This window comes from Balaenoptera physalus, assembly GCF_965194825.1.
Source record: "Balaenoptera physalus genome assembly, chromosome: 2".
Taxonomy (NCBI): Eukaryota; Metazoa; Chordata; class Mammalia; order Artiodactyla; family Balaenopteridae; genus Balaenoptera; species Balaenoptera physalus.
The window spans coordinates 142,059,261-142,082,963 of NC_138883.1; the positions used below are offsets into that span (position 1 = coordinate 142,059,261).

General features: G+C 52.8%; 1 protein-coding gene across 12 annotated transcripts; it reads right to left on the reverse strand.

Moving 5' to 3' along the window:
* Nucleotides 1-288: 288 nt before the first annotated feature.
* On the reverse strand, nt 289-16,927 carry KIF7 (kinesin family member 7). 12 transcript variants are annotated; one of them, XM_082448540.1, is made up of 19 exons: nt 16,818-16,925; nt 14,328-14,679; nt 12,855-13,055; nt 12,084-12,477; nt 11,304-11,823; nt 10,684-10,800; nt 9,879-10,106; nt 8,815-8,951; nt 8,301-8,416; nt 7,947-8,099; nt 6,487-6,689; nt 5,207-5,404; nt 4,679-4,804; nt 4,306-4,482; nt 2,985-3,200; nt 2,058-2,264; nt 1,694-1,892; nt 1,462-1,608; nt 289-1,258 (listed from the first exon to the last, which is right to left on the reverse strand). In XM_082448540.1, exons 1-19 carry the CDS (start codon nt 16,914-16,916, stop codon nt 885-887), a joined length of 4,164 nt encoding a protein of 1,387 aa, XP_082304666.1. In that variant the 5' UTR covers nt 16,917-16,925; the 3' UTR covers nt 289-884. The 12 variants fall into 12 exon arrangements, 11 of the variants coding, with proteins under 11 accessions (XP_082304666.1, XP_082304665.1, XP_082304664.1 ...); XM_082448539.1 differs by having other exon boundaries at nt 8,815-8,954; XM_082448538.1 differs by having other exon boundaries at nt 11,289-11,823.
* Between the last annotated feature and the right edge of the window lie 6,776 nt (nt 16,928-23,703).

A 23,703-nucleotide genomic window follows, 5' to 3' on the forward strand; every position in this document is an offset into this window, starting at 1 on the left:
TAGAGCTACCATATGATCCAGCAATCCCACTCCTAGGCATATATCTGGAGAAAACCATAATTTGAAAAGATACATGCACCACAATGTTCATTGCAGCACTATTTACAATAGCCAAGACATGGAAGCAACCTAAATGTCCATCGATAAAGGAATGGATAAAGACATGGTACATATATACAATGGAATATTACTCAGCCATAAAAAAGAATGAAATAATGCCACTTGCAGCAACATGGATGGGCCTAGAGATTATCATACTAAGTGAAGTAAGTCAGACAAAGACAAATATCATATGATATCACTTGTATGTGGAATCTAAAAAAATGATACAAATGAACTTATTTACAAAACAGAAATAGACTCACAGACTTTGAAAACAAATTTACAGTTACCAAAGGGAAAAGGTAAGGGGAGGGATAAATTAGGAGTTTGGGATTAACATATACACACTACTATATATAACATAGATAATCAACAAGGACCTATTATATAGCACAGGGAACTCTACTCAATAATCTGTAATAACCTATATGGGGAAAGAATCTGAAAAAGAATGGATATATGTATACGTATAACTGAATCACTTTGCTGGACACCTGAAACTAACACAACACTGTAAATCACCTATACTCTAATATGAAATAAAAATTTTTTAAAAAGCCAAAAGGTGGCAATTGGGTATCGCAGCTTAAAGGAAATGAATGGTAGGAATCTGCATCTTATTTAAACAGTTCTGGGCTGTGACCCAAATGTGTTGACTCCAATTAGAAAGATCAGGACCTGATTCAGTTTGAGGTAAGGACTCCTTCACAGAAGGGAGCGTCGACATCACAACTTTCAGCAGGCTCCAAATCTCCTTCCAAGACCGGCTCTGCCCCAAGAGCCTACAGGGGGTTTTTTCTGACATCAATCATCCCTGGGCTGGTCCTTCGCAGTTCCCGCCGGGGCTTGGGCAAGGGCCCGAGGTTCCAGGGCAGACCCATCTCACCCACAGGTAGCATCCGCCCCACCAAGGGTTCAGCGGCCTCCCGCTGCCATAGCTCCTCAGGGGAGCCCTGCTCCTCGCTGCACAGGCTCGAGCGTTTCCATGTCAACGGTAATGGGGCATGGACCAAGTCCCGCATCTCTTCACGGGCACGGGGCACACCCTCAGTGACGGGGGGCTGCCACAGAGGCTCAGGTGCTGGGTGGGGCTCGTCTTCACTTCCAGGGGCTTGTCTGTTCTCCGGGCACAGGGTCCTCTTCTCCCCACCTGTCACTGGGAATAACAACATCCTTGTCAGAAATGGAGTAGAAGCACCTTCCTGAAGTCCTAGCTTTCCAATGCCCCAGTGCAATAAGCAACATGTGAAATGACCCAACAGCTGAAGTTAGAGTGGTTTCTAAGCTTTCCCCAAAACAAAGAAAACCTGACGTCAGGGCAAAGCATTGGCCAGCCTGGTGACAGCACATAACAATTACCCCTGCTCTGGCCGGCAGCATTCAAACTACTGAGCTTCTGTTTCAGTTCCTGGTTGATCCACATGTGGCGGCCCAGCTCCTTCTCCAGAGCTTGAATTCTGGTCTCATACTGCCTCTTGCTGTCCGCTAACCCTTCACCAAGGTGGTCTGGAGGGAAAAGGCAGAAAGAGGTGGCAAGGGGCCATGGGCAGGCAGCAGTCACCAGGGCCTTTGGGGCAGGCCTGGGCCTCACCTCGACTCTGCTGGAGGAGGAGCTGGATGCTCTGCTCATGCTCCTTCTGCTGCAGGGTCAGCTGGCGGTCCATCTCCAGGCGCTGCCGCTCTAGAGCCACCTCCAGCCAATAGACCAGCCTCTGCTGCTCCTCCAGCTGCATCTCCAGCTCCGAGAAGGCAATCTGCTGCTGGTGCTGCTCCTCTCGGAGCGTCACCACCTGTCCCAAGGCCCAGCCAGGTTCAGCCCCAGTGCCGGCTCCCTTCACCCAGGGAATCCTCAACCAGGGGCAGCAGGTATTTGGCCAACTAGCCACCAACGCCATCAACCTTCTCCCACCGAGTTCCGGAAGGAGGAGTCAGGGGTTCGTGGGCCGGTGACACACCTTGTCAAAGTACTTGCAGAGTAGGGCTCTGGTCTCCGAGGACGAGAGGTAGCTGAGCTTAGCCATGAGGTTCATCTCGCACTGGGACAGCAAGGAGGCTGAGGCCCGCAGCACCCGCTGGCGACACGTGATGGCCTCGTTCTTGTACTCGATGGCAGCGTCCAGGGCCTCGATGGCCTCGTCCAGCTGGAACAGTGTCCGCTCCTCCTGCGGGGACATGGGATGTGTGGAGGTGGAGTACTGGCTTCCTGCTCCATGGAACGCCCGCTTCCTGAACAGGTCCTGGGCAGGCTTGCAACAGTCACACGCAGCCATGACTCAGCCCCTACGTGTCCCCTCGTCCTAGCGCAGAGTCAGCACATGGAGAGAGGGGCCCCTGGCCACTACGGCAGGAACAGGGACGCTTCCATCTCAGCCTCAGCCTGGGGTGGGTGCGGGAGGCTGGGGCTTGCCAAGAGGCTGCCCTCTGGAGCACGTGGCCTCTGGCGTGACCTGCACTCGGGAGACCCTGCACTGAAGGGAAGGCATGCTGGGACCACAGAGGCACCCAGGATCTGCTGGGGTCCGCTGCTCTTAACATGGGCTTTCTCTGCTGTCCGGAGGGCAAACCTGTGTGGCTATGAGGAGTGCTGACATGGTCCTAACTCTCATCCCACGTTAGGGAGCTGAGAGGTGTGAGCACATGATACATACACGAGGTCAATGTGCCGCAGGGCGCGGAACAAGTCCAGAGTCCAGCTGGGCAGGACCGAGGGCAGCCAGGCCCAGCCGTGTGTCTCAGACACGGGGGCTGGAGTTGGGGGGGGGAGGGCCAGTTCTGTGCGCTCTTGGTGGGCTAACACCCGGGAGGAACGTGTGCGTGTCCAAAAGCAGCAAGGCCCACACCCAGCGTGGGGCAGGCGGCCAGGGCCAGCCCACGGGGCGCACCTCAGGAGATAGCAGGCTGCCCTGCCTCAGCTTGCCGTCAATCTCCAGCCGCTGCTTCAGTAGCGCGTCCTTCTCCTGGCGCAGGGCGTCGATCTCCCCGCGGATCTGCTGCTGGCTCTGGGCGCTGCCCTGCCGCAGCTGCCCGCTCTTCTCGGAGAGCTCCTTCTCCAGGTGCTCCAGCCGGCTGGACACACGCACAATGTCCTCGTTGAGGGCCTGGGGGCGGCACAGCTAGCGATTAGGGAAGAAGCAGACCCCATCCTCCCCAGGGCGACAGGGATGGCCCAGCCCCACCATGGGATGCTGAGGAGGAGTGCTGCTCAGCGGGAGGCCTGACCCTCAGCTCTGCATAAGCCGGGGAGTGGAGGCCTATGGGACCCGAGCCTCTGAAGAGGGGCCCCCAGAGATGGCCTGGAAGGAGGATACAGACAAGCTGAGGAAAGGGCAGTCCTGACAAGGAGGGGACGACCCGGGCAGAAACAGAGCGGGATGGTGGTGGCCTGTCACTGCGATGACGTGACTCCAGCTTGCCATGGGAATTATGGGGAATCAGTGGCCAAATCCCAAAGGCCCTTCTGGGAACCTGATGTGGGAGGAAGTAAGGGCTCTAGTGGCCGAGGGAAGTTCCAGATAATCCAGCTGAACTCTCTTGGACTCCATGAGGGCAGAAGTGGGTCTGGAACCCTGTGGGAATCTAGCCTGAGCACCCGCTCCTGGAACAGGCTCTGGGCTTTGTGTGTGACATACCCCTTCTCTGATCCTCATGGCCACACTGTGATTCCATTTGACAGAGGAGGAAGGTATGGCTCAGAAGCTTCCTGCTCAAGAGGAGGCAATGAAGCCTGGCGGAGCTGGGTGGGGCCAGGTTCGTCTGCCTCCAATGCCAGTGAAGGCTCTTCCTCTCTGGCCATACCACCTCTCCATACCTGTGGTTCCCTGTTCTGCCTGCACAGTCCCAGAGCAGGTGGTTAATGAGGTAAAATGAATTGTGGGATAGATACTTGGAGAGGTTCTTCTACCCACACAGCAGCACCTGCATCACAGATACCCTAAAGCCCTAGGATTCTTGAGAGATCCATAGGATACAGCCTGACCTGGCTGGAACTTACCTGGCAGGGACATCACCTAGAAGAACCGCACCTGTCTAGAACTCATCTGGCAGTGTTATCAACTGGAGAGATCTCACTTGGAAGGACCTCACCTGATGGAATCTCACCTGGCAGGACCTCACCCAGCAGAAACTCAGCTGGCAGGCTCTCTCCTTGCTGGACCTCACCTGGCAGGGCCTCATCGGGTAGGGCCTCACCTGGCAGGACCTCACCTGGCTGGACCGCAGGCGCTTGCTCTCCAGCCCCGTCTTCTCCTGCATCAGGGCCTCCTTCTTGGCCAGGATGGCCTCCCGCTTGTGGAGCTCCTCGCCCAGCTCCTCCAGCGCCCGCCGCTGCTGTAGGACCTTCTCCATCTCCTGGTCCAGCCACTTCTTCTGCTCCTCAATCTTCTGAAGGACAGTGGAGGAGGCGGGGAGGGAACTCAGCTCTCACCTCTGGCTGCATGGGTGGTGCGGGCGGCCACCCGGGTCAGGTGGGGAGAATGGTGTACCCACCAGCTGACCCCCCGGGGACTCTAGCAACTGGCCAGGCTGCCCAGCCAGGCTGTGGGTGCCCCTGGGGGTGCAGCCTCAGCCCCGGCCCCACCTGCTGCTGCTCCAGGCTGACAACAGAGCCGTTGCTGCCGCTGCGCCGCTTCCTCTGAAATGCCGCAATCTCTTCTGTTTTGATCTTCAGGATCTTTTGCTGCTGCTCGTGCTTCAGCTCCAGCTCCTGGGGATGTGCAGGGTGAGAAGCTCAGTGGGCAGGGCCGTGAGTGGTACCCACATCCTCCCAGAGCCTGTGATCTCCCAAGCCCAAAGGAGCGCCTACCCTTCTCCCAAGACAGCCCTGCACAGCAACCCCCAGCCTCGCCACCCCCAAGTCTCGCTGGGGACCCGCAAACAGGAGCAAACACTTGCAAGACACCAGTCCCCTTATATAATTCATCCCACTGAATTCTCACCCTAGCCCTGAGTTTCCTATAACTCTCCTCATTTTCAAGTAAAAATACAAACTCAGGGAAGCCAAGTGAGCTGCTTTATAAGGTCACGTGGCTGTAAGTGCTCCCCTGGCTGTGTGCCCCGCCTGGCCTCCTGGCTGGGACACAGGCACCCCACCGCCCAAGCGCCCGACCTTGACACGGTGCTGCCGCTTGTTCATCTCTGTCTCCAGGCGCCGCTTCTGCTCTGTCTCCTCACGAAGCCGCCTTTGCAGCTGCCCCTGCTGCTGCCGCATGAGCTGCACATTCCTCTCCAGCTCCTGCAGCCGCTTCTCGCTCTGGGCCGACAGCGACACCAGCCGTTCTGTCGCCTGCTTCTTCTCCTTCAGCACCTGGGACCAACACAGCCTCTGCTGGGCCACGCGTGGGGGCTGCCAAGAGGCTGGCATGGTGCCGGGCACTCAACAAGGGCAGGCAGGACAGAAGAACGACGCATAGAGGGACAGACAGAAGGGAAAACAGGCAGATGGATGACGGACTATAAAAATATCAAAATTATAAGAATGTCAAAATACTACAACGCTTATTATGTACCAAGTGCTACATCAAGTGCTCTCAGTATACTAAATGATCCTAACAATCTGATGAAAAGGTTTTAAAGGTTTCCTACTTAACAGATTAGGAAACTGAGGCACAGAGAGGTTAGGAAACTTGACCAAAGACACACAGCTAGTAAATGGCAGAGCTGGGATTCAAACCCAAGCAGTCAAGGCCCCAGAACCTGTGCTCTTAATCACTCTACTGTACGGTCTCTTGGACAGGTGAACTGAGAAAAGAAGGAATGAATAATGGATGGACAGCTGCAAAGAAGAATGGATGGCAGGGTGGGTGGACAGACGGATGATGGGATCATATAAAGGTAAAAAACAGGATGGACAGATAATGCAAGGGTCGATCAAGGGGAATAGAAAGACAAATGAATAGACACATAAATGGACAGTTAGTCATACCAACTGATAAAAGGACAATCGGATGGATGGATTAGATAGACACATGGACTGATGGGTGGACGGACAGAGGGATGATGGTTTGGAGAGGTGGGTGAATGGAGAACTGGAAGAGTAGACAGATGGAGGGAGGTGGGGGGAGCTGCAGGAGGGAGGGCTGGTTTCTCCCGATGCCCACTCCTCACCCTCACTGGTCTCCTAGATGGTCTTCGAGTAGGCCCCACCTCCCTGCCTCTGCTGTGTTTAAAGCTGAGCCAACTCCCAGCACCGCCAGCTTCTATCTAATGCCAGCCTCACCCTGAGAGACCAGGAGGGCGTTAGTGCCACCAGCCGGGGCTGGGGCACGAGGGCCTGACCACCCACAGGTTCCACAGTGAGCTTGGGCTCCAGGGCTCACATGTCTTGATCCCAGGACCCCAGCCTGGGAGGCTGCAACCACCAACCCCAGGGTCCGGACAGGTCAGTACCTGCACTTGGCTCTGAGCGGCAGCAACCCTCTTGCGGAACTCCTGGAGCTGCGAACGCTCACTGGCGTCCTGGGGTTCCTTGCCCTCAAGCTCCCGCAGCTGCCTCTGGCCTTCACTCAGCTCAGCCCGCACCCGCTCTGCCTCCTGCTCCAGCTCCCGGATGCGCTGGCTGTGCTGGCGGTTCAGGGCCTGGGCCGCCTTCCCTGGAAGAAAAGGCGAGGGTCGTGTCAGCACAGCCCCTCTGCCTGAAGAGCATCGTAGTTCATTTCCCTGGGAGCTTTTCCAGACCTCTGTCAGCCCTGGACACCTACATGGATTTTGCCACGACTCTGTACCCCTAGAACCGTGATTTACTTAATATTTTTCTTTAAATTGACACATTTTTAAAAATAGCCTTATCCAAAGCAGTGACCCAGGGAAAATATGGGTTTACTTGTTTTACTTTTAACTAACACATGCTAAAGTAAATATGTAACTTGAGCCTGCATTCAACTAAGCCTCTAGAACTAACTTCCATTTGTAGGAAATATGGAGGACAGAGGGACAAGCTAAATGACACCACAGGAAGCTAACAGACAAACCCAGAACATTTGGGGTTTGGAACATTCTGTAGGATGACTGTGAAAAGGTGAGAGAAGGGAGATTTCAGAGAACTAACGTGCAAATATAATGTGTGGACAAGCCCGGAGCTGCACACAGACACTGCTGAGGAGCTGCTCCTGCTCTGGGCACTGAGAGGGCATTAGTTCTGTTAGATGTGCTCATGGCATTTTGGTTGAAATGCTGAAAAAGAGGCATACTGAAAGGTGTAGGGATGAAATGACATGCTGTCCTGGATTTGCTTCAAAACATTTCAGCAAAGAAAAAAGGGAGAGATGAAACAAATGCGAGCAAAGCTTGGACATGCTAAATCTGGTGATAGGGACTCTCATATGTCTGTTTGAGATTGTTCCCAGTGCATTTTGGAATAAATAAATTTATAACTATTAAAATTAAAAAGCTCAACTAGTCACTACCGAAAATCATCCCCTGCTCGTTCACCGGTATCACCAGTAGTAGACGTAGATGATGTGGGGACGCTGTTTGCTCCCCAGGACCGGGAGATTCTGTGCCCAGTGCGGTGCCTGACACACAGCAATTGATTAATAATATTGGGTTGGCCAAAAAGTTCGTTTGAAAACCCGAACGAACTTTTCGGCCAGCCCAATAATAAGAACTAATGCTTCCTGAAAGCCAGCCTAAGCACTTCACTTGAATTAGCTCATTTCAACAACCTATAAAGCAGGTTCAGTTACTATCTCCATTTCAGAGAGGAGAAAACTGAAGCACAGAGGCGTTATCCTACCTGCTCAAGGTCACATATCTGGAAGAAACTGAGCTGGTTTACCAAACCTATGCCACCTGGACCCCGCTCCTAACCACCTTCAGGTGGGAGGCCAGCCCAAAAGCCCTCCCCTCACCTGTGCGGACCAGCTCGCCTATGAGCTCCTCCTTCATGCGGATGTTGATGGCCAGCTCACGGATCTTCTGCTGGGCTTGGGCCAGCCGCCATTCAGAGGCCATGGCAGTGGGGGCCTGGCAGGGCCGAACCAGGGCCTGGCTCCCACCAACCACTGTAATAGGCTGACTGTCAGGGCCGCTGTCCCAGCTAACAGTTGGGGAGGGGAGGGGAGGGGAGGGGAGGGGAGGGGAGGGGAGGGGCATGCCCTGGCCAGGGGCAGCCAGGGGTTGTGTGTGGACTGTCTGGGGTGGCCAGTCCAGGACCATGAAGGGGAAAAGGGGTCAGGACCCTCTCTGTGCCCTACCCAGCTCACCTCTGGGCCCCAGGATGGTTGCACCCAGCTCCTCCAGGCGAAGCTCTGGGTCCTTCCTGTTGAGTGGACTCCCTGGGTGGGCCCCCATCCTCTGGCTCCCCTTACTGATCCTATTCCTGGAGGGCAGAAGTGGGAGCCTGTACCCCTCCCCAGCCCCAGCCCAGCTACCTCCTGGGCCCAGGAGGGGAAGAGAGGCCACCAGGGTCACTGTGACCCCAGGATGTCAGTCTGGCAGAATTCTGAGGCCAGCAGCTGAGCTTAGAGGGTGCAGGGCAGCTGGGGGAACCGAGGGCCACCTTGGAGGCTGAGAACCAGGAGGTCTGGGCCCATCCCCTCAGCACACTCACCCCAGCGAGAACTCTTGATTCAGAGCCCACAGTCCCTGCCTGCTCTCCCCCAAGGGCCAGCCAGGGCGACGCAGGTGAGGGCACCCTGAGACCCCAGTGGGATCCTCCTCCTGCCCAGCCGGGGCCCTGAGCCGGTCCTTGTCAGGTGGGCCGTGGGTTCCACTCACCTGCGTGGGTGCAGGATCCGTCGGGGTGGCTCCTCCTCTCCCCCCTCCTCCTCTTCCTCTGATGCAGCTGAAGAGCCACTTCCCAGCCTCTCTCCCTCTGCCAGCAACTTGGCTCCAGCCTCCCCGCCATTTGTCACCTGCTAGGGGAATGCCAGGTTTCAGGATAGGAAGCTTCTAGGGCATTCTCCATCAGCCATCTCCCAACACCAAGTCTTTGCTCCTACCTACACCCCACCTTGCATGCTCCTCACATCTCTACCTCTTCCAGCCCTACCTTACCTTCAGGATCTAGCTCAAATGACACCTCTGGGAAGCCTTTCCAGTCTCAAGTCGGAGCAGGAGCTTCCTCCCGCTTCCCTCGCTCCTTCCTCTTCTCCCCCTCTTCTCTTCCCCCTCTCCACCCCTGCTCCAGCTCCCATAGCAAACCTGGCACTCCTCGGGGGACAACTGGCCCTTTCTATCTTGCATACAGGTCAACTGCACCAAGTTTTATCTCACCAACAATGCCCTGCTAGAGTAGGGGGGCTGCATAACAAGCTTCTGCCAAACCCATGTCCTCCCTCTCCTCAGTCCCTCAGGCCTTTAGAGCTGAGATGACCCAGAGCTCTCAGGCAGATACAGGAGCAGCCTTTGTCCAAAAGGCCCCAAGTGACAGAACTAGAAACAAGAGACCAGGCTTGAGGAGCAGATTAGAGCTCACGGAAAAGTGAACTTGCAAAGAAACGCATCCAAAGACGGAGAGGGTGTGGCCTCGGAGGTGATGAGCTCCCCATCCCTGGAGGTATGTGAGCTTTCCATTCTATACTAGAAGCCAGAACCCCCTCTATAACCTCCTCACTCTGAGCAATCTCCAGGTACTCCAGGGATGCTCAACAGCACCAGATCCTTCTGAGAAGCGCTACCCAAATTTTGGCCATTCCTCTAGCAACACCAGAAAGGGGCATCTCATAGCTGGTCCCATGAAAGCATGGGGTGAGGGACACATTCCCCAGCATCACCTTCCCCTGCCAGAGCCTGCCCAGGTCAACAGGCCCAGCAGACACCCAGCCTCGCCACCTCCTCACCTCTCCCCAATTCTCAGGGCCAACTTCATCTCCAGGAAGGCAGGCAGGGGGCACCATGCCCAGCACACGGGTGTGGGCACCCCCCAGGGGGGCTGTGTGAGGCCGGGGCATAAAGGACTCAGGAGGCAAGCCCTGCAAGAGCCCTGGGGCCCCCCAGCCAGGCCGCACCAGCTCCAGCCGCAGCCGCAGCTCTGCCATCTCCTCCTGCTGCTCACGAAGACGGTCGCTCTGCAAGACACGGTCCAGGTGCTGATGGGGCAACGCGGATGTGCGAAAGGTGGGGTGCAGGGATGCTGAGAGGCAGAAGTGCAGGAAACTGAAGAGCACGTCTGAGGCCACCCTGCCCTCTCTGTGCTAAAATGTAGGAGGGCCAAATACCTCTGACCCCCTCTTGGTGTCCCTCCCGCGCACACACACTGCATTAGTTCGGGTTCAAACTCACCCACCCACCCACATCCTATCACTCCCTCCATATCCATGCCATTCACTGCCACCAGAGGGCGCCAGGAGCAATGCTGACCCAGTTACCCTGGGACAAAAGGAAAAGCCCAGCTCTGGAGTCTCATCCTGCTACCCCTCCAGTCCCACTTCCTATCCGTCCTCATGACCATCCTGCACACCCACCCGCGCCAATGTATTCCTCACCTCCACACTTCTGCTCATACTGCGCACCCCGTATCTCTACCCATCCTGCCAGAACACTCCCCTGGCTAACTTCCTCTCATCCTGACAGGCTCAGCTCAGTTTCACCTCCCAGCAGAAGTGCCCCCACACACACACACCACTGTGGAAGGGGGTGCCCCACCTGCAGTTTGTACTGCTCCATGGCGTCCTCCAGCGCAGCCAGAAAGTCTCGGTTCTCCTCCTCCAGCCGGGCCACCTGGCTCTGCAGGGCCAGCAGCTGCAGTGCCCCCTCATCTTCCTATGGGGCCGGGAGAGAAGCTTCAGGGGCAGGAGCTGTCAAGACAAGCCTGCCTGTCCCTGAGACACCTCAGCCCTCTCCCTGCCCTGCCAGAGGTTCCCCTAGCCGGGCTTGCTACTCTGCTCCAAGCCCTGCCTGCAACAGGGGCTCGAGACCCCACCTGGCCTGCAGTCCCCTCCACAAGCCATTGGGCCAGCTCTTGTAATTATTAATCATATTTTCATTAACAATAACATCACTATTATTAGGAACAACTAGCCTTCTCCTGCACTTGTGACACCTTCAGTCCTTACATCACCAGGAGGTAGATACTAATGCTATCCCTATTTTACAGATGGAGACCCTGAGGATTGGAAAGTCATCAAGATCACCAGCAGAAGTGCCTCTGAATCCCAAATGTGCTCTGCTAATGAGCAAGGGGCAGGGACACAGCTAGCTGTATGAAGACTTTCTTCCTTCCCCATCCCCTCCCCACCCCCAGGCCACACCTGACCCTTGGCCACCTTTCGTCCACCGGGTCCCTGCATGGCCTGCTCCTCGGCGGAGGCACTCTCGATGCCGCTGTCGGGCCCAGAGGCGGAGCTCAGGGCGCTGCGCTCGCCCTCGACGGCGCACAGCCAGTCGCGCACCTTGCGGGCGGCGGCGCCGGGCAGCCCGGGCTCGGCCTGTAGCTCGCGCAGGAGGCTGTAAGCGGCGTCGGCGCGGGCCCGGTAGCGAGCGCACTCGGCGCCCAGGCGGGCGGCGGCCGTGGCGGGGGCGGCGGTGGGGCCCGGGGCGCGCCGGCCCCGGTGGATGATGCGCGTCTCCGAGCGGTGTCTAGGCGGCCCCCGCGGGCCAGCGGCTGCCTCCTCAGGCCCCCGCTCAGCCTCGGGCCGCCAGTTGACAGTGGCGCGGTTGCAGATGTTCTGGGCGCGGCTGGCGTAGTTGAGGGTGTTGAGAGTCTCGTCGAAGTCCGAGGAGGAAGGGCTGACGCAGGCGATCATCACTGTCTTGGCATTCCCGCCCAGGGAGTCTTTGAGGATCCTGAGGGCGCCAGGCAAGACGCGTTAGGGGCCCCAACGTGCCAGGGCCAGAGGTCCAGACCCCAAACCGGGTCCGATCCTCGGCGTGGTTCCCCATGGGCCGGATACCTCGAACCGCGTGGACGGCACGCCCCCGAAGCCTGAGGGGGACCCATCTCCTAGTCGCCTCCCCCCAACCCCAGAGGCCAGACAGGAGCTAGAACAGACTAGCCCGGTTCTTGTGAACCCTTCTCCGTGGGCCTGCGGCCATCGGCGGCTCACCGGGTGATCTTGGAGTCCCGGTAGGGGATGTGGCTGCCGCGGCGCTGGGGGTCACCCAGGGCGCTGATGACGTTGCCCAGCGCCAAGAGGCTGCTGTTGATCTGGATGCTCTCCTTGAGCCGCTCGCCTGTGCTGCCTGTCTTGAGCACCCTTTCTGAGCCGGCCAAGTCCACGAAGTGGAACTTGGAGATGAGCAGCTGGCCCGCGGCAGGTCGGGGGAGGCGGCTGGGGGCGCGCCCCCGCTGCTCCAGTGTCACGGTGAACACAGTGTGTGAGCGGCTGGAAAGGCGGTTGAGGTGTGTGGCCCCCGTGTGCCGCGCCGCATTGCCCATCTCCAGGAGGCTCAGCACCTCATCCAGGCCCTCCACGTCCACCTCCTTCACTCCACACAGCACTGCGGGCACAGAAGGCCATGAGCCCAGGGCAGGGGCAGCCTGAGACTGACAGCCAGGAGAGCAGGCAGAGCACGGCTGGTCCTCTACAGCTCTTCCTGACTCAGGGGTCCCTTCCCACGCCCAGGGGGTCCTGCCCATACTGGCTGGGGCTTGAGGGGGCTCCAGCTTCCCCACGCTCACCTCAATGCCTCTCACTCTGGGCACACCAAAGTATACTGAACTCAGTAGAGACGGGAAGAGAAAGCAAAACTTTCCAGAGCTTGGTTTCCCAGTTAGGAGGTACCCCCACCAGACAGGTAAGCCACACTAAGCAGGTAAAGCCTCCCCAAGCCAGGTATCCCGCTCCCAGCCAGTGGAGGACCCAGGAGTTCCTCACCAACATTCCCACGATCATCTTCCCGAAGCTGGATGTCACGGCTGGCGGTGCCCACCTCCAGCAGGTCTCGGAACTCCTCCTTGTACACTTCCAGGTAGGACACGTGCACCAGACAGTCAAGCAGGTCATTCTCATCAATCAGCTTAAAGGCCTCAGCCATGGCCCGTGGGATGATGCCCTGCTCGTCCTCGTGAAGGGAGGCTGAGGAGACACCGCAGGGCCTCCTGCCACCATGCTTTCAGCTGGACATGGCGCCCAGAAGGCCCAGAGGCCCCTAGCAGCAGCTGGAGGATGGGGCTCCAGTGTGGAGAAGGCAGCAGCAGAGGCCAGGATGGGCTGGGCAGCCTGAGCCAGGCCATGCCCCAGGGTGGTCAGGCAGAATTTCAGAGTTGGAAGCAACCTCTCAAGGTTCAACCAATCCCTTTCATGATGTAAGCATCCCCTCCACTACAGCCCTGCCAGGCGGTCAGATACCCTTTGCTTGATTACTCCTGGAGACTCATTACCATAGTCTATGCTCAGTTATCTAAAGGACTTCCTAAATTTATCCCAAGGAAGTAATAAGAGGATATTCAGAACACATTCTTCCTCATAACTCAATAAAAATGTAAACATCCTAAGTGTCCATCCTAACATCCAAACAGGGGAGCTGGTTAAATAAGTTACCTTATACTCACAATGGCATGCCAGGCAGCCATTAAAATTTTTGATTGAAGAATATTTAATGATACAGAGAAATGTTCATGATATATTGTTAAGAAAATAAAACAGGATACAAAAGAATGGATACACTATAATACCATTTTTTAACGTATACTAATTTTCACCCAGAAAGACTGAAATGCTAACAGGGTGTGTGATTTCTGAAAGGCAATTATCAAGTAAGTTTTATTTTGTGTATGTGTTTTCTGTATTTTCCTAATTTTCCACAACAAACATGTACACTTTTAAAACCTAGGATAAAGCAGTTCATGCTCCTTAAAAGGGGGCAGTTCCTTCAGTTGGCCCAAAGCATCTCTCCCAAAACTCTGCTCCAGAGCCTCATGGAACCAGCCTGCTTCCCTGCTACGCAGCAGCCAAAGCATATCTCTTCCAGGACAGTTCCCCTTCCAACCACTCTGACTAGAACATGGATTCCTGACCCCCAGCAGCCATCCTAACAACCTCCAGAGACAAGCCAACTTCCCGTGCCCTTCCTCCCCGTGAGGTCCCCAGAGCCAGACAGCATGGTCCCATCTCTATGGAATTGAGAAGGTCACTCACCTCCGAGGACTCTTCCTGCCTGCCCGACCCAGCCCACTGACACAGCTGGTCCCACTCTGGGCTGCAGATCTGTTTAGGAAACCTGCCCCTCCCCCCTCCCCCAGCATCCTCATCTTCAACAGGGAATGGCAGCAAGAGGGCAGGGGCAGAAATTCAGGAGACACTGAGGACCCTCAACAAGGGCAGGGGGCCTCAAGCAGGGTCACTCACCCACACTGGCCTCCCCCATGGTGTACGTCTTCCCGGAGCCTGTCTGACCATAGGCAAAGACGGTGGCATTGAAGCCCTCAAAAAAAGCCTCGAGGAGGGGTTGCACGCAGGCCTGGTACACAGCCTCCTGCCCGGCGTCCTCGTCCAGCACTACGTGGAAGCCAAAGTGGCGGTCCCGGCCCAAAGTGACTCGGCCGTGCCCCGGCTCCACCCTCAGGCAGCTCTGGTGCCCGTGCAGCAGCTCCTTGGGCAGCAATGGGCGGACTCGAAGGGCCACCCTCACTGGGGCCTCCTCAGCCCCTGGCAGCCTCTGGGCCTCCAGCCCCATGTTGAGGGAAGGCTGTTCCCTGCCCTGCGAAGAGAGGAAGAGGCCCCTGCCATCAGCACCTGGACTCACCTTGCAGGTGACCTGGAGCCAGATCCTGCAGCTCCTGACCTTGCAGGGATTAAAAGGGAGGGTGGTCAACACTCAGAACATCCTCTGTGCCCCAAACTAATGCCCAGATGCTGCAAGGGCCACGATAAAATCCTACACAGTAACATTTCATGGCTCCCATCACTGGCAAAATAAGGCCCTAACTCCTCCACCTGACATCCAAGGGTTTCTGTGTTTCAGCTGCATTCTTCCCCTGCGACCCTATCTCCTAGAAGGAAGACACACAGACACACACACAAGCAGCACTACACCAGGGATCTCTTTTCCCTAACACCCACTGGGTTTTCCATAGTCTCTGCCTTTGTAACCTCACATTCCCTGCTCCACCTTCTTAAAAAGAGTCAGCACAGGACAGGAATAAGGATGCAGACGTAGAGAATGGACTTGAGGACACAGGGAGGGGGAAGGGGAAGCTGGGACGAAGTGAGAGAGTGGCATGGACATATATATACTACCAAATGTAAAATAGCTAGTGGGAAGCAGCTGCATAGCACAGGGAGATCAGCTCAGTGCTTTGTGACCACCTAGAGGGGTGGGATAGGGAGGGTAGGAAGGAGACGCAAGAGGGAGGAGATGTGGGGATATATGTACACATATAGCTGATTCACTTTGTTATACAGCAGAAACTAACACACCATTGTAAAGCAATTATACTCCAATAAAGATGTTAAAAAAAAAAAAGCAGATCCTTTGAGACCGAGCCCCCACCATCAAATACTGCCAATCCCATCTTCTAAATATCAAGTACACCTGCTTCTTTCCATCCTATTACCAAAGCCCTGATCCTGCCCGCCGACATCTCGACGGAATGACATTTACCAGCCTCCTCACTGGCCTCAGCCTCCCTACACCTCCCTATGCAGCAACCGGGGCATTTTTCAGAAATGCAAATGTGCTCACATCACTCTCCTGCTTAAACTCCCCCCAAGAGACTCCCCAATGCTCTTGAGATTCAAAACCTTAACAGGAAAAATAACTTTTAATGGGCCCTGCCTACCTTGACTACTTACCCTCTATACCCCACCTTTCCTCACCTTTCTCCGCCTGCAGCACACTCAGTGTTGCCCAAGACTCCTCATCCCTCCAGGCTTAGGCTGGTCCCACCTTCAGGGAGCCAGGGAGGGGCCTCTGCTCTGTGCCCCCACCACTACACACACACACACAACGCCCTGTGGTTCTCCCATCAGCCACTAACCACTCCCTTCCCTTGCAAAAGCCAGATTACCCGTCGTTCCCCCCCACGTCCCAATCTGGGAGCTGGGAGGCAGGCACCCTCTTGTCCCCTTCGTGCTGCATCTCCAGCACCCAGCACAAGGTACGAAGCTTAGTAGCTGCCCAATAGTGATTAATAATCTCCATCCAAGGAACCTTCCCATCTCCTTCCTCCCTTCTCTTATCGCAGTCCTCACCACTCCCTACCCCGACCCCCAGGTCACAGCACTTTATTTTTCACTACTTAACGTCTCTCAGCAGCTGTAACGGTTCGTTTGTTCATTCAATCATCAGCCCCTGCTGGGTGCCCGGCCCTGGGGCCACAGCGGTAACTGCCACGCGATACTGTGGGCGCCTTCGCGCACCCCTCACCCAAAGCTTTTCTAGCCCCGTGCGGTCCCGGCTTCTCCGCACCCCGGCTCGGGGCACAGTGCTCCGCGCACCAAAGGCGCCCGGACAACACCGGGGCGGTCGGGCGCCGGGGGTAGGGGAACCGGAGTCGGAGGCGCCAGGCACGGGATAGGAGCTCACGGAAAGTTCGGAGAAGTGATTACAAATGCGAACCCAACTCTCGCAGCGTGGGCGCTCGCTCCTCCTGGCCAGGCCCGGAAGGCCGGCCTCAGGCCCCCGACTTAGGAAAGGGGAGACTCCCACCCGCCCAGACACGGACCTCCAGGAGGCTAGAAAGCAAGGATGGGGGAGGTCCCCGGGCTCGGTCATTGCTCCCCAGGCGTGCCGACACCATGCCACCCGGTCCAGGCCTGCTCAGGGAGGGAGCGAGCGCGCGCCTCCTCCCTCCCACCCCGGTCGTCGACCTCCACCCCTCCCCGGCCCACACCCACCTGCTCGGCTGTGAGCGTAGTACCCCCCCGCGGGGCAGTCAGGCTCTGAGCCCCAGTGCGGCGCGCGCGGATGCCGTCACCGGGACCCCCGCCCACCATAACATCCCGCCCCTCATCCGCAACTCCGCCCACCTGGGTGCTCGGGGGCGAAGGCGCGGGCTGCGCGGCGCCGCGGAGTCTGTCCGCAGACGGGGCGGGGCGGGTACAGGAGGGGCGGGGTATTGGGCGTGGCCTGCGCTGAAGTGCGGGGCCCCTCGCCCCTGGGCCCGCAGCCCCGTGTGGGGTCCCCCAGCACCGCCCGGAGTCGCGAGCACTACTCGCCGAATTCTGGGGACACAGCGACCAACAAGGCCTCCCGGATTCTCCGAGCTGGAGAAGCCCACCAGCTCCTGGAGCGGGGAGCCTAAGTTTTATAATGCGAGTTGTAACAAGTGAGAGAATGAAAACTAACTAGGAGACATTTTCGTTCCGGGAGGGGAGGGTGGATTTTCTAACCCTGAGACTCCGGTTAAAGTGGCCTAAAAATCAACTACTCTTGGTTCGTTAGTTCGTTCGTTCATTCAAGTGCAGACCTTCCCTCCTTCCCGCCATTGCTACCTTCTATCGCAGCACTCCCACGCCCCGTCAAAAGTCAGCAAAGCCTCCACCCCTTTTTTCATCTGATTTCACTACCCCTTATAAAGCTGAGAAGGATTCATCCCCCCTGAGATATTCGGGGTTGGGATGGGGGCCCCCTCCCGGCGGTGTGGCCGAGGCCCTGGCTGCACCCTGGGCACTCACACCAGGCAGGGGGTGGATGGATGAAACCACGAGGGAGCTCCTATTCAGGCCTTCTAGCATTCTGGGCAGAGAGCAGGATGGCTGCTGCCCCCTGCTGGGGGCAGCCTCACCCCAGGGCAGGCCCTGACAAAGTCTGGCTTGTAAGCCCCCAGTTGGGAATGGGCATGGGATCCACTGGCCCACTGGTGGATTACACTGCCACCCAGCCTTGGGTTCCTGGATGGACAACTGCCCCTAGAAGAGGCCGCTGGGAGTTGGGGGCTGCTGTAGAGTTCTTAGCCAACCTCTCCAGCTGGTGAGGCAATTTTGTGGGTGAACAGCCAGTGGAAATCCTGCAGAGGTATTCATCCTGCATCTACCTGGGCAGGTGCTGACCAGGAAACTGCCCCCAAACATCTCTTCCAGCAGGCTCCCCACCATCCACCCCATCGCTCAAGCCATCTTTGACTCCTCTGTTCTCCTATCTACCACCAAGCCCTGATTCCCCCTCCTCAGTAGCTTCCAGTCCAAGCAAGTCTCTTCATCTTCCACATCCTTGCTGCCCAAGCCACTGCTATCTCTTGCCTGGGCCACTGCAAAGCCTTATCACTGGTCCCCCTTCTGCCCTAGTAACGCATGCCAATTTTTAAAAAATGTTTTTAAAAAGCACAAAAGTACAGAAGGAGACAGGTAAGAAGAGTCATGTTTTGGAGGGTACCCTTCCAACTATTACTCTCCATGTTGCTTAGTCCACTCAGGCTGCTATAACAAAATACCACAGACTGGGTGGCTCATAAACAGCAAATATTTATTTCTCACAGTTCTGAGGGCTGGGAAGTCCAAGATCCTGGTGCTGGCAGATTCAGTGTCAGGTGAGGCCCCACTTCCTAGATGGCCATCTTTTTACAGTGTCCCACATGGCAGATGGGACGAGCTAGCTCTCTGGAGGTCTCTTTTATAAGGGCACTGATCTCAATCATGAGAGCTCTACCCTCATGACCTAATCACCTCCCAAAGGCGAGCCTTCAAATACTATCACACTGGGGGTTAGGATTTCAACATATGAATTTGGGGGACACCAACATTCAAGCTTTAGCACTATGATATACAAGCATGTGCATACATATATAGTATATACAAGTATGTTATACATATTATAACTTGTCTTACTAAACTGTGAGGTCCTTGAATGGAGTGTGCTTTATCTCCAAGTCTCTCTCCCTTGGCCCAAGACCTGGCATAGTCACTCCATGAAGGTTTTTGGTCAAGTTATTTTAGAAAGGAAGGAAAAACTGTCTGCATTAACAGAAATATGGATGTGGATCAACGTGGCTCATATTTTCATTATGTAGGCACAAACGACAGAGTGGTATGTAGAACATTTTTGGAGAATGAGGAAGTATCCTCATGATGGCATCTCCTTACGTCAAGCCTCCAAACTGGATAACAGACATCCTGTCCTCAGTTCAGAGTCCTTTCTCCACTCATCCCTGTTTTCACTCTCAGCCCTAAGCCATCCCTCCGCCAAAACCAGCAGAAACTTGCATCTCCCTACATCCAAAAATGCTTCCTCAGTTTTAAGACGCTCATTTTAACATTTCTGAAATTGAGTTGCATCTTGTAGTCATTGCCAAGGGAAACTTGGCACCAGGAGAGATGATATAGGAATGTCCACGTGCTGCCTGAAAGAGATGGTCTCTTCACCTCTGTGACCTCTGATGGATTGGTTGCATTGGGAGCATCACGCATGGTTGAATTTTAATGAAAATCTAGAAATGTCTTTGCGACTTAAAATGTCATTCGAAAAATCAAACTTTGAGGTAGTAACGAAACAACTTATTATATATATAGAAGATTGCCTGTCACAGACAGGCATTATAATTAAAGGCTGTAGAAACTGCCAAGTCTCTTAGGATAGATCTATATTAGGAAATCCTCAGCCTCAAGGAGCAGAAACCACACTTTGAAGTGGCTTGAACAATAGGCCATTTGTTATCTCGGTGAACAGAGAGACCAGAGGGAGGAGGGTTCTGGGGCAGGTTGAGTCAGTGACAAGGGACCTGGCTTTTCCATTTCTCCCCTCTGCCATCACCATCAACCATAAAACATCCAGAGGGGGAAGAGAGCATTGTGTCACACAGCACTGTCTTTGGATCAAGGGAACTTTTCCTAGGAGCCCTACCATCAGCTTTCCCTCACATCATGGCTGAGGCCTGTCCACCCCTGAAGTCATCACTGACAAGGAGACAGAATAACTATGGTTGTCTTGGAATATGCACATGAGATGAATATGCATGAATGTTGGGAAGTGTGATGGTTAATTTTATGTGTCAACTTGACTGGGCTGTGGGGTGCCCAAATATTTGGTCAAACATTATTCTGAATGTTTCTGTGAGGGTATTTTTGGATGAGATTAACATATAAGTTTGAGTAGAGCAGATTGCGCTCCCCAACGTGTGTGGCCCTCATCCAATCAGTTGAAGGCCTGAATAGAACAAAAAGGCTGACCCTGTTCCAAATAAGAGAGAGATTTCCTGCCTGTCTTTTAACGGAGACTTTGGCTTTTTTCCTGCCTTCAGACTCAAACTGAAATATCGGCTCTTCCTGGGTCTTGAGCCTGCCAGTCTTTGGACTGGAACTAAACCACTGGCTCTCCTGTGTCTCCATGCTTGCTGACTCAGCCTGTAGTTCTCGGGACTTGCCAGCCTCCATAATCTTGTGAGCTAATTCCTTATAATGAATCTCTTTATATATACATAAATATAAAATATATATATGTATATATAGTTATATATACAGTTGACCTTTAAACAACACAGGTTTGAATTGTGCAGGTTGGCTTATACTCATATATTTTTCAATAAATACATACTATATTACTACACAATCCCTATTGGTTGAATCCGCAGATGCAGAACTGCAGGTACAGAGGGCTGACTGTAAAGTTATGCTCGGATACTCTTTTCTTTTTTTTTTTTTTTTTGGCCCCTTGGCCAACCAGGGATTGAACCCAGGCCATGGCAGTTAAAGCGCCGAATCGCAGACCACAACACTAACAACTAGACCACCAGGGAAACTCCCTCGGATTTTCAGCTATGCAGAGGGTCGGCACCCCTAACCTATGCAGTGTCCAAGGGTCAATTGTATATATATTTCCTACTGGTATAAATTTATATACTTCCTCTTGGTTCTGTTTGTCTATAGAACCCTAATACAGGAAGTCATCCATAATATCCACAACCACCTCCTAGAAGTTTCAAAGCTAAGAGAGGCTGGTCAACTGATTCATGTATCATGAAGGACCATCATTCTGGTACCAAACATTCATCTGTTAGAAGCTGCCAGAAGCTATGACCCTTCCTACAATATATAATTCAGTTTAGGAGAAACCAAAAATTCAAGCATGTGGGAAAAGTAGATGAAACCCCAGTGTTCTCTGATATGCTACAGAACTACACTGTTGGTCTGAAATATTCTAAAGCAGTTGGGGTCCTCAGCTGGAATGATTCGGAGCAGCCTGTTACCACACAGTCAAAAAAGATTCATTTAGACTCAATGAGAAGAAGCCTAAAACTAAACTTGGATCTTTATGTATGTAAATGTAACAAAAGGTGATCATGATCGATGAAACCTTGGTATAATTATAATTACAATTTTATAGTGCTTAAGTTTAGAGAAAAGAATATTGAAACTTTTGTTACAGTAATTTTAAAGATTTTTGTGATGTTAGAGTTCACTGGAACTATCAATGTGAATTGATGACCTTGGAAAGAAGTGCCTTTTTTCTAGCTGTCACTAGTGGGTGTGCAATGTTTTTCTGTCTATCACCAATATTCACATCGAACAATCAGATATGCATACCCAGGGTCCAAATTGTGCTACCACTATTCCTCTTTAAAAGTAGCTTATCCCATGGATTAGGTCAAGAACAGGAATAATTTTTTTGTGGTCAGAAAAAACATGCTTTTAGAATGTCTGTTGTCAACCTAAAGGACAAAGGCCCCAACTTAAAGGGGCCAAATTGTGACAATCTGAGCATCAAAAGAGCAAATAATAATTATAGTTAATTGAAACAAGCTGAGTCTGTAAATTTTCCTTTTGTAGAATTTGACAATCTGACTTTATTATTTGTATGGAAAAGCAAAGAGCCAGAAGTTGTAAAGCCCTCCTACAGAAGGGCAATGTGGGGGGCTTGCCCAACCAGATATGAAAACAGATTTTAAACCGTTGTAAGTCAGACAATGTGCTAATGCCACAGGAATAGATAAATAGAACACATTTGGAAACTTGATCTACAACGGAACTGAGAGTGGGGGGAAGCCAGACTATTCCATACATGAGGCAGAACCTGGTCCCTCTGTTCCACCTGGATGCAAGAAAGCATCATTCAGGCATCAGACATCAACAGGTCAGAAGCTTCCAGCTGACTTCTATGAGAAACTCTTAGCCTTCCCACAGTGTACAATTCAATCAAGGAGAAACTAAAAATTCAAGAAATTAGGAAAAGTATAGGATAATCAGTTATCCATATGGAAGAAAAAATCAGATTCCTACTTAAACCATACATAAAAATTAATTAAATGTAAAAGGCAAAACTATGAAAATATTTGAAGAAAATACAGGGGAATATCTTCATGACTTCATGGTAGGGAGAGCTTTAAAAACAACTCAAAATTGCAAAACATAAAGGAAAAGAATTATAATTTTGACTAAGTAAAAATTAAGAACTTTTGTTCATTGAAAGAAACCATAAAGAGAATGAAAATCCACACACTGGAACAAGCTCTGACGTGTAGAGCTGATAAAGGATTAGTATCCAAAAAATATGAAAGTCTTCTAAAAATCGATGAGAAAAAGAAAAACGACCAATAGAAAATTGCACAAAAGTTTTGGCAGACACTTCACAGAGGGGAAATACAAACATTCGATAAACATAATAAACAATGTTCAATATAATTGTGATTCACGGAATTAAGTCCACAAAGACATGCCATTATACACACTTCAGATTTGCAAAAATGATAAAACCAGACAATATCAAGTGTTGGTAAGAATGTTGAATAAGAGGAGTCATATACTTCTGGTGAGAAGGTAAATCAGAACAACCAAGTTGGAGGACAATTTGGCAATATCTAGTTAACAGTACACATACTTTATGACTTAGCAATCCCACTCTTCATCATATTCCCTAAGCAACTCATAACAATGTTTACTGCCAAAAGTATGTAATAGTAAAAATAGAGGAACAACCCAAATGTCTGTTGACAGGAGAGTGGTGTGGCAGAGATTGTAAGTTGCCCCCCACCCCCAGAATCCACTTCCCCTCCTTTTAAGACCTCAGATTTTTAACCAGATGCATAGCCACCCCAAATAAAGACTATATTTCCCAGCCTCCCTTTCAGCCAGATGTGGCCATGTGACTCTAAGTTTTTTCTAGTGAGTTATAAGCAGTTTAATTTCTTCTACCCCCTTGCTCTTTTCTGTGGCTGGAATATGGAGCTGATGACTTTTTAGTTCGTATCAACATTTAAATATTTAAAATAATTTGATTAATGCATTTTATAAGTTTGATTAAGTAAAAAGTGCTTAAATGTTTAGGAAAACTATGGCTAATACAATGAGCATTAAAACCCAAGTTGTAGAGCTATCTCTCTCCAGGCTCAGAAGTCCTTTGGATATTAAGATCCTAGATAAGTATGGAAGAAAAAAGTGGTAAATAATTGCATGGATAAATGTATGTCTGTAATGGTTGTTTTTCCATCTCTAAAAGCTGTGATTGAGTTGGAGGTGCATTTTATGAGCTGGAATAGAAGAGAGGGGACAGAGTATTTCTCTGGAGAGGGACCTTGGCATCCCAGTGTGAAGGGGAAGTCTTCCTGAGGTCCAGAGCTACCAAAGATGAGAGTGGATGAGCCCTCACATCCACATGAGCAAGAACATGTTCTGTTCTCAGAACAGAGAAAAGTCCCACATCCAACCTGGAGCCAATGAGGCAAATTTCTGCCATTTAGAGGAGAGGCTTTGCTCTCATTTCTCACCAAAAAGTATTCAGAAATACTGAGGGCCAGGCTCAGAGCACTTTGCCATCTATTTAATAATAAAAAGAGACTTATATGGCAAACTGTTT